General features: G+C 39.4%; 1 protein-coding gene across 1 annotated transcript in view; it reads right to left on the reverse strand.

Annotated features, from left to right (window-relative positions):
• RAI14 (retinoic acid induced 14) overlaps positions 1 to 10,946 on the reverse strand; it is an 88,597-nt gene extending 77,651 nt beyond the window's left edge. Inside the window, exon 1 of the mRNA XM_015826317.1 lies at positions 10,882 to 10,946. Within this exon, the coding sequence (XP_015681803.1) occupies positions 10,882 to 10,917 (36 nt within the window). The 5' untranslated portion in view covers positions 10,918 to 10,946. The remainder of the gene's footprint in view (positions 1 to 10,881) is intronic.
• Between the last annotated feature and the right edge of the window lie 668 nt (positions 10,947 to 11,614).

Here is an 11,614-nt window from a genome sequence, read left to right on the forward strand (position 1 = left end):
GATTTACGACCGGTTGGGTAGTCCTCGACTTACGACCGGTTTAGTCCTCGACTTACAACTGGTTTAGTCCTCGACTTACAACCGGTTGGGGGGTCGCGGCATTAAAAAGGTTGAGAGCCACTGCTTTAGCCTCTCAGCAAGGTGCAATGGATTCCTTTTATGTTGGCTGATACACTTGGTTAAGAAAAGGGAAGGTAAAACATATGCTTAGCACAGAGAGAAAGTAAGTTAAGTGAAAAAGAACTAACCATCTAAAAGTGATTCAGTTCCTTACAAGGAAAATGTTAGAGACATGACATGTTTCTAATAAGTAGCATAAATTATAAAAAAATGGTAGCAATATACACTGCTGCTGTTTATAAAATAGGTTGCAGAAATGACTGCGTAGGGTGGGGAGAAGAACATACCAAACATTATCTTCCACATTAGTTTTTCTCAACCTTGGCAACGTTAAAACGAGTGGACTTCAATTCCCAGAATTCTCTGGCCAGCATGGAGAATTCTGGGAGTTGAAGTCCATGCATCTTAAAGTTGCCAAGGTTGAGAAACACTGCTTAAGTGTTCAGAACTAAAACACTGATACTCACAGCTAGATTCTTTCAAGAGATCTCATTTCTATTGCCTCATTTCTGAATTCCCATTGAAAAAAGGATTTGTGAATTTCTATTCTAATCCAAGACCCATTCCAAACCTTGGCTGCTTTCTTCTAGTAACTGCTTATTAGCAGTTACTAATTGATACCACCACCTCCTAGAGTTTTTGCCACCAGAGAAAAGCATATTGGAAAATGTGTTGCTGATATACAGCATATTTTTAGACAAAGACCGACAATATTTTACATCTGTGAGCTGTGTTCAGACTGCTTTATCTCTAAGCAATAGACTTGTGGATGAGTCAGCACATAGCTGTAGACAAAGATAATAATGCTTCAATAGATATTCTCCTTGGACTTTACACTGCTGACTATCATTTTATTTAGAAGTGAAAACTCTACAGCATTTCATCAGTCTCAACTACTGTTGGCCTAATATAGGTAGTCCTCATCTTACAACAGTTCATTTAGTGACCGTTCAAAGGGACAATGGCACTGAAAAAAGTGACTGATGACCGTGTTTTACACTTATGACCGTTGCAGCATCCCATGGTCAAAATTCGGATGCTTGGCATCAGAGTTATGACAGCCTTGGAAAAAGTGACATGACCTGGACTTGCACTTATGATCATTATACCATCCCTGTGTGTCACATGATCCAGTTTAGTTAATTAGCAACTGGCTTGTGTTTACGTGATCATGGTTTGCAGTTTCTTTTTGGCTGATTTCTGACAAAAAACGGTCATTGGGGAAACATTCTCTTAATGACTGGAAATAATTGTCATAAAATTGAGTCTGGCTCAACTTACGACTGCAATGACATACAATGGAAAGTCTGGTCCCAATTGTGGTTGTAAGTCAAGGACTATATGAAGAGGGTGGGAGTTGTTCAATTTCCTATCTACCTTTTGGATTCAACTTGTCCCTTTGTAAAAAAAATAAAAAGTTGGAAAAGCCAGTTAGATATACGTAAATTTTAAGTGCTAATCAAGCTAACATTAGTGTACAGAACACAAAGTGATGGTATCTTGTTCTTCTAGAACAGGAAGCAAAATGCTTTGGGCTAACTCTGCGCTGCAGCTTTCAGCATTTAGCTTTCTAGCTTAAGGCCTGAATCCCAGCAGTACATTTTGGTTGATCCCATGTAGCAAGCCTTTGCCTCTAATAGCAACAGAAAGCTACATATTTATATGAATTCCACTGTATTTTTAGAAAGGAATGAATTTATTTTTCAAATTCATACACCAAGTTATAATAGCACTGACTTTTAACTTTTTTTCTGGAGGAGTTTTAATGATAGTGCTTAGATGCTACAGTATCTAAGATAAACGATGAATGGAAGGTTGCCCCAATGCAACCTTTTGTACGTGCGTTGAGATGTGGAATACATGTACAAAACAGGAAGACCTTGCATCCTGATGCTGCTTTCATCAAGTTCATGAAAGTGATGGTTCCTACTTCTGTTTAGATATATTTGAAGTGAAATTTCACAAAACAGATCCAGGAGGCCTGAAATTTTAATAGCAGCCCCATTTCATACGTCTCTTCCACCAACCCAGCCACTGTCCTTCTTGAGACACATCAGAAGACACTGACGTGACAGGAAAAGTACTGTCATCGTCTAGAGTGACTCCCCGAGGAAGGCAGGTAGTTCAGAAATGTAAAATATAAATAAATAATACAGATTAGCCACATCCCCACCAGCATTTCCCACGCTTGGTTTTATTTGCTTTTTTTCAATAAACATTTGATCATCTCATCTTACCATCACATATATGAAGCTATGTGCAAAATGAATCGCTTCCAAACTATTAACCATGATCATTCTAATCCAACATCGCAAAACACAGCAAAAAGTACATTATGAATTGCTAGTTATTTTCAGAGGGAAAGCCTCTTTTGAAAGCTTAAAAGATTCAAACACAACTATAATTGCTATAGATTCACCAATATGGTGGTATGGAATTTGCTTACTATTAATGTACTATCTTTGCTATCATATATTTTACCTATCTGCAGACTTCAGGGTCAGACTAATTGTTAATTATATCTTCAAAGCCCACCAGGCAGCCCACCTGCCCCCACCTCTAGGACAATTAGATCATTCAGATCAAGTTTATAGTGGAAGAATAAAGGGTAGGAGACTCAGCTTTGCAAGTATTGACTGGAAGATGAGCTGTCTGTCTCCAACTTTTGAGTAAATAGCTCTTAAGAGCCATTAAGAGAACTCCCCAGCTTGAGTTTCCTAATAGTTTTGACAGAAGGGATTGGTGTGTTACCCCTGAACTATTCTATGATTCCAACTGAAATTCCCATACTCCATGTATCCACCACTCATAGAGCATTAATTATAGCATGTTCTATGAGAATATGATACAGAAGTGATAACATTCAAAAAATTCTCAAAAACAACTACAACAATCCCAATTTGGGGGAATCTGTGTGTACTTTAAAATGTGACCTATGCTTAGGTGACTGCTGAAAAGTCTACATGTTTCAGTGGAAGCTTGCTACAAACTAATTTGATTCACTAGACTTGGGGTCCCCAACCCCAGGTCCGTGGACTGGTACTGGGCGGCGGCATGCCAGCAACCGGTCCGCACAAACAAGCAAAGCCCATCCGTGGGATGCAGGCAGCACACAAAACCAGGTACTCTCTGGTACATGGAAAAACCTTTCTCCACAGAACCGGTCCCTGGTGCCCAAAAGGTTTGGGACCTCTGCACTAGACCACAAGTGTCAAACTCGATTGCGTCACGTGACATATCGTGACATAGCACATTTTTTGCCTTTGCAGAGCTGGGGTGGGCGTGGCCTGCGCGTGATGCATCTGGCCCACGGGCCACCAGTTTGACACCCCTGCGGTAGACTAATGATTTGTTTTTCCTGCATTTTCTTATTTTCTGTCCACCACCAGAACTTTGTATTTCTCAAACATAATCAGCTTCCTTTATATACCAGATTGGGACTATTTTGCCTCCATAATATTGGAATCTTTTAAGGCCAGGAGCTGTTTTAATAAATCAAGCCCAATCTTCAGTAAATAACAACCAAGAAATTTATTCTGGCTGGATTAAAAGGAAGTCTTTTATAAGAGGTGTCGATAAGATCAGAGCCAGCTGTCTTTCAGACTCTTGCTCTCAAATCAAGCGGGGGTGGGAGGGGAGATTTGTTTCTCCTGTTAAACAAAGAACATTTTTCTTCTTTTTTCCTCCTACTCTTCAGTTAAGACTGCTCATTGAAAATTACATACTAGAAACAGATTTCCATGTTCTTGGCCTGAGCATGGCTCTTTTTTGTCTGCTACTTTTTTGAAATTTACTGTAGAACAAAACAGGCTCTGTGATTACATTTGGCCCTCCAAATGAAGTACTTACTTCAAAGGGATATGAGAATGATGTATAAATAAAAAACAGCACCGCTGGATTCAACATGTAAGTATCTACTGCTAGCCCTCCATTTACAACCACAACTGGAATTGGAATTTCCATTGTAAGTCACTACATGTTGAACCTGATTTTAGAACAATTATGGTGGTTGTTAAACAAATCATGTGGTTAAATGAATCCCTCTTTCCCAATGCACGTTTTGTTGGAAAACAGCAAAAAATGTCACAAACTGTAATCATGTGACTGCAGATGGTGCAACCAGTTGCAAATGCAAGCCAGTTGCCAAGCATCTGAATTAAGATCACATGACCAAGAGGGTGGTGCGACAGTCATAAATGTGAGTACAGATTGTAAGTCATTTTTTTTCAAGGTTGTCATAACTTTGAACCATAGTTAAATGAATGGTTGTATGTCAAGGACTACCTGCAATGGCAAATAAGCACATTGCTCATATAGTAGGTAATAGGTGCTATATAATTGGCTAAGTTCACCCATAATATTTAACATACTATCAGTATCCTGTTAAAGCAGCATTGTACATTTCTAACTTGATCTTGAAGTGTACAACTGGAGTGGCATACTAGACAGTAGTAGTTCACAGACTTTCTCCAACCATGAACCACTAAATAAATATTCAGAAAATGCAGGGCGACGCAATTAACCCAACAATCCTTGCTCTCGCCCAATTTCCATTTCATTTTTTAATATTCATAATTGTACTTCCTAATTACAGTTTTCCTTTGGTGTTGCCTGTGTAAAATTATATACTTCTACTTGTACAATGGTATGTCAGAATAATCTTAGAAGACTAGGCCCAGAGGCGCTTTGTAGGGAACCTGATGTCAGCCTTACCAGGTAGACTAGACAGGTCCAAGAAATTAGAGGGTCTTTTTGAGCCCCTTACCTCACATACTATCCAGCTGCAAACTATGCTGTCTCGTATCTGACCATTTTCTAAGCAGCCTCTTTGGCCCAGTCTTCAGCCTAGCATCCCAAGGTCATTCCGGCATACCATTACAACTTAGCAAAGTTTGTGACCTCAAAGTTAGTAACAGCATCTGAGATTTGTTCATAAATGTTTTCAGAATTTTAGTAACACACCCAGATTGCTACCCATATTATCAAATGTATGTGTCAATGTACAAGTTTTCAGCCACTGATCTATTTTCCTGAACCATTACCAACAATTGCAGGCTTTCTTCTGCCTAGTTGATGGATGTGAGAAAGAGGGAGGTTGAGTTGTTGAATGATTTTGTCCAGCCAGATCATATATTTGGGTAGAAGGGAGAAATGAGCAGATAATTTAGCTGATGCAGGTAGAGAGACTGCAACAGACCAGATGGTGGTCTCAAATCACAGTGTGACTATCACTGCTGTAGAGCAACAAATTATGGTAACTCAATCCCAAATGCAAAACTCTGTTTTTATTCTCAAGTTAATGGATAAGAAAGACCACACATGTGGATGACTCAACCTCTCACTGAGCTACAAAACATATAAAACTCCAGAAAAGACCTAACTACTTTTATCACTCTCCAGACTTATATGTCTGACTACCTCCCTTCAGAAGAGTGATTTTGTCTAGCAGAGACAGATGACACTCTCCAACAGAAGAAAAACAATCTTTATATAGAAATATGACTAAGACACAAGAAAATTTCACAACTGAGAATCTATTAAAACAATATTTGAACCCTTGGGATTCTCCCAAAGACAAAGCAACCAACCTTCTATAAATTCATCACCCAGAATGAACTTAACAGAGTTTGAAATAAGAAGCTTATGACAAAACAGTACATGGTGAATGAAATATATAAATGTTTCACTACTGCTTAAAGCAATAGCACTACCTCCATTCAAAGGTAGGCTGAAAGAAGCTCAAATATTTGCTGTTGGCATTATTCCAAGTCTACAATATATCACAGAATTTAAAAGCCAATGATAATAACTTAGTCTCTACTATCTAAGTTCAAAAGTGTCTCAAGTATTTAAAAACCAGAGTTTGGACTAGCTTCAGAGTCTGCTTGCATAGCTCTGTGGTTAACCTCAAAGTTATGCAGCTTTCTCTGGCTATTCCTTGAAACAATGTGCAAAAAGATTATGCAAAAGCACAATCTTGCTCTTTAGATAATACCACTAAAGACTGAACAAATGACTGCAAGGAAAAATCAGCCTTAATGTTCATCAGTATAAATTTTACCTTCTCTATCCTATTTCTTATTAGTACCTATATCATGGGTGTCAAACTCACCACATCACATGACGTGACATATCGCGACTCTTTTTGCATTGCCGGCAATGGGATGGGCGCGGCTTTGGTTTGATGAAACTGGCCCGTGGGCCGGCAGTTTAACACCCCTGACCTATATCATTAACTCTAGAGTAGGGGTGTCAAACTGCTCGCCCGGGGGCCAGTTTCATCAAACCGAAGCCGCACCCATTCCATTGCCGGCAATGGAAAAAGAGTCGCAATACGTCATGACATGTCACGTGATGTGGCAGGTTTGACACCCGTGCTCTAGAGCAAGAGGTATTGTGACATATTGAGGATAGATATAGTGTGGTTTTGGGTTACCTGAAGCATCTGGTTGGACAAAGATGGAATAAAATGCTAGATAAGGCATTCTTCTACAAACTGTTGACCTTGAGATGAATTAAAGCCACAATTCCAAGCTTCTTCTATGTTAGCCTGAAATTTGGGAAATTATAGTCCTAACACATCTTGAGAGCACCACACTGAAGAGGATTAAGATAGGACTATTCACCTGATCTGGTGTTCCTAATTTCTATCTGATTGGGTTCCATGTAGCACTAATCATTTGCCTAAGTATGGTTACTGAATGGGCTAAATATACTAAACCCAAACAAGCCAATTTTATTATGATTTAAAAGCAATATATGAATTCAGCCTTTCCCACCCTTCTCAATTTCAGTCCAAATGATTTTCAATGAAATTAATCCTGCTGTTTCATGCAAATCCAAGTAAATAATCAGAACTCAACTAGATTCTAATAATGCCACTGCAATTACGTATGTAAAAATTTGTAACACTGACTTTATTTTATTTACAACCTTTAAACCTTGTATTTCACTCAAAGGGTAAATGTAACAGGTTCCTTCTCAAAAAGCTTGTTGATAAGCCACAACTTTGCCTTTACCGATGTGTATAAAATTTTCACTAAGCTTCATTTGCAAAGATTCCTTCTGGATGAAAATGATAGATCACATTAATCCCCCCCAAGATGTTTATACATAGAGTAGGCAAATTTATGAATTATAGTAGATTTGGAATTATGTTAGCCTATTGAGAGCATAGTCACAAATGGTTGTCATGGAGATGGGCCTACTCACAAAATGGGAGCCATTATAAGCATGTATAACAGTATGAGGAAATGGTTTTGGGAGACAGAAAGAAGAGCCCAGAGGCTGGACAACAAGCATATAAAAAATATTTCCACCCACAGAAGGAGGGAAACGTTTCAGGAGGGACTCTCCCTAGTTTTCTGGAAAGCAAAAGGAAAGGAGAAAAGAAATACTTTTAGTTTTGCAAGAATGTGTCAGTGGAACCTTACAATAAAGTTAGAATTAGTGAGGATTTCTGGTTGAGGAAAATTGAGGACTAAGACACCTCTGAATGAGCAGGGATGACTTTGTGGCAGTCACAGCAGCAGGGTGATGAAACCCTTCGGCAAGAGGGTCTTTTCTGAAACGTTTCCCAAAGTCATTCCCACATCCCATTACAGCACGACTAGTCCCAAAAGAGAAGGTCACTTACCAGATTGACCCTGCATTATTCACCAGAGGGAAAATAGTCCTAGTTGCTTTCTTCTATCTCAGTGAAAACTCTACGCAATCCTGAGGCATTTGGGCAAATAAAGATGCTACAGATAGCCAGCATGCAACATGCTTCTATTCAATACCAATTTTTCATTTTAGTTTAGTTTCATTTAGTTTAAAGAAACCAGAGGTAGAATAAGAATCCATTGAGATTTGGAGATTTTGGGGGCACCCTGGTGTCTGGGTGCCAAATTACTACCCTGACATGTGCTAATGTTATTAATTTCCATAATGCATGTTATCTACTTTCTTTAGGATCAGAGATAAGGAGAAAGAATTCTTTTTCAAGGACTTTACAATCTAAAAAAACCCCCCAACAACTTGGAAACTATATGCAGATGTTTCAGTTTAGGCCAGATTACAAGCAGATATGAAAATGAGCAGGTTATATGCCAAGGATTCAGGAAAAGATCAACTAAGAAGAGGAATTAGAAAGAAGCTGGAAAAATAGCAACAGATAACTGTGTGAGTGTCTTTTATAGGATATTAAAATGCTTTATTTTTTAAAAAACAGACTACATTATCCAGACTGATATAATTCCTTATTTCTTTCCCTTTCAACTTAGAAACCACAAAATTTTACAAATACCAGGCATGGGAACAGAGCAGAAAATGCCCTTTTTGTTTGTTAAAAGCTTCTTCTCCAGACATTTCAAAGAAAGCAAACAATCAAGTTAGTTTAAAGGAATCAATGGGTTTTGACTTTTCCTTCAACCAAGAAAATAGCATCCCAAAAATTATTTACAAAAAAATGGTGCCAGAATGGCATCCCAACCAGCCTGAAATACTTTGAAGAAGCAAGTGTGCTTGGGTCCATGGTTTTATTATGTACATTACTTAGCAGGAATAACAAATAATAGGGATTTCTATTCATTGGTTGTTTAGCGTTGCACCCAAGCTGGAATCACCGGATTGCTTTTTAAATAAGCCAACAAGAAAAAAAGGGGGTGGTAATGGAAACCCTGACTTTGAAGAATTTTGGCTGATTCTTAGAGCTAGACAATGTTTGGCAGGGATGGATGCCAAAGATCTGCAAGGAAGCATCAATCTGTGACACAGGGGAAAAAACAGCCTATATTATCACTAAACAGTCTTCCTGCAGACCCAAGACATTCTCTTTTCTCTTTAGCTATAAAAAAAACTGTCATCCAGAGAATCCAGAAAAGTGTTGCTCATACTCAAAATAAAAAAAAAGCTAAAAGTTACAGAATGCCTGAGATGCGTAGCAACAATTTGGAAGGCAACTTTTGTCATAGCCCCAGCAGCACATATGGCTCATCAGTTTCCTTTTACAAAGGACCACCCAATAAACTGCAGTTATAGCCATCGAAAGGAGTTTGATGATCCAGCGAAACTTCAATACAACCTGTCAATGCTTGACCTAAGTGGGTGGCTGCTTCCTGACAAGCTGAGGCAGACTGCTAGGAGAAAGGCATTAACACGGTGATGAGGTACAATGCAGAGGAATGAATATGCCCAGGCCTTCCTCAACAGTCTTATGACATGTAGAAACTGAGTCTTCCAGATATGAAAGAGAGCCGATCATGGACATTATCTTCTGCAACAAGAATGGCTGATTCCTACCAGTTGTTCTTAAAAGGATAAACACAAGAAAAACCCTGACCAACAGGAACATGGTTTTCAACCAATGTAGTTTTTTCCTGCATAATTTTTAAATATGTAACTGCTGCTCTTCATTTAAGATAAGCCAGAGAAGGCTAACAGGAATGATCCTGATGCAAATGAATTCAGAAACTAAGCTAAGCTATTGTGTGTTGCACTTGGTTTGGACTGAGAGTTGTCCATCATGATCTGTACACCATGAATTATGAGTAAGCAAGATGTGGAGACCCAATTGTGGGCTGCTGAAATGCAGCAATTTTTCAGGGATTCAAAAGGAAGACTTTCTCCCTGGTTAAAGGTATCACACTGAATCTAGTGCATGTGCATTATACAATCTGTACATTATAGACCAGTGATGGCGAACCTTTTAGAGACCGAGTGCCCAAAAACTGGCCCCGCCCCCACTCCACCCCCTGCCCCGCCCCTGCCCCCACCATGCCTGCCCGCAGGACCACTCACCGCCTCCAGGGCCCACCGCAGATCACCCAGCAGCGCCATGGCAGCCACGCCCTCTGCCTGCGCCCCGCAGCATCAACTGTGCGCGATGGGGCATAAGGGCAGAGTCTTGTCTACGCTGTCTGGCTGCCATGTCCTTGGCTGCACTGCTCCACGTGGGCCACGCTTGGGGGCAACTCTCCTCCAGGGGGGCTGCTGATGAGGAGGGGATTGCAGGGGGAGGCAAGGCTGGGGCAACGGCACGTGTGCCCACAGAGAGGGCTCCGAGTGCCGCCTCTGGCACCCGTGCCATAGGTTCGCCACCACTGTTATAGACTATACTTAGGGAAGGACTATATAATCCTTCCCAAAATATGCACTCCTCAATAGTTAAGACTATATCCTGGTGTGATGGGTAGCAAAGTTCAGCTGAGCAATAGTAGCTTTTTTCAGATTAACTGATGAAGTGGATTAGTTTTAAGGGAAGTCCTTGTTTGCTGAGCTATTCAAGCCAACACATATACATCTATTTCACACCTCAAGATGAATGCAATTTATGCACTCTCCAATAAAAGTCTCCTTCATATCAAGTTTAATTCTTGGTAGATATAGATTTTTTTGGCAACAATATAGAAACTGCTGCTTTCTTCAAGGACATTTTCTTGACTTCCTAATCCTGCTCAGTCCTGTGTTTCTTTGGTTGCTTCCGTATCAGCTAAGTCTCCTGTTCAAGAATTATCCAGGTCTGATGCAGCTAAGCTTTTTGAGATGAGCTAAAGTTGGCTAGGTGGCCCATGATTTCATTTTAGCAATTAATTCATAATATTTGTCTAGAACAGAAGCAATTTGTCATCCTATTGCTCCTTTCAGTCTCCTTTTACAAGCTTTGCCACTCCTGCTCTTATAGTTTATTAACCTTCGGTTTTATCATCTTGGAAGCAAAAGAATGTGGAATGGAAGTGAAAACAGATGAGAGTTAGCCAAACTGAGCCACTGAATACTTACATCACTCTTCCTGAACTTGGCTTTCAAACTCTTCATGTTTTTTCCATTCAAACCTTACACGTTTTCAGCACCTATGTAAGGGGGGGAAACAGAGATGTAAAGAATACGTATGCTTCCAGCTACATTTGGTTGAAATTTAATAAGCATTAACTACATTTTCTTAAATGGAGTATGACATTAGTTTAGGCAAAAATGATATCCAAATCTATTGTTCAATTTCACCTGCTATATTAAATAGCAAAAAAAATTATATGCAGTGATTTTTCTATGCAACAATGGAGAAAGGGATCTACTTTTACATGTGCATTTTCAAAGTACTTATAGCAAAGCTGAATAAGTATGACATAATCTCCCACCTTTTGCTCTAGCCATTTTTTTTAATCCAGCAAGAAAAAATGCACAATCTTCTTTTGTGATTACAACCCCATGGCATTGTTCTCCAAAGCAGTAATGAATATATCTTCTGTATAAAATAATGAAATCTCTAAAAGAATGGTTTTCTATATCCCCATCATGCATTTAATAATATGCCTGGTAAAGTATTCATTGGTTTTATAGGCCATGCTATAAAGGGTTAGTTGCCTGCAGTGATTCATCCCACACCAAGGCCTGCCTTTTCTTATCTTGTTCAATTGAAGCAGAATGTACTGTACAACACCCAACTTGGCTGTTTCCTTGTCAGCTAAGTGTATGTCATTTGCAGCTACAACTTAGCGTGGCCAAGGCTTTTCTC

Source organism: Protobothrops mucrosquamatus, unplaced genomic scaffold (assembly GCF_001527695.2).
Source record: "Protobothrops mucrosquamatus isolate PMUCROS unplaced genomic scaffold, P.Mucros_1.0 scaffold3052, whole genome shotgun sequence".
NCBI lineage: Eukaryota > Metazoa > Chordata > Lepidosauria > Squamata > Viperidae > Protobothrops > Protobothrops mucrosquamatus.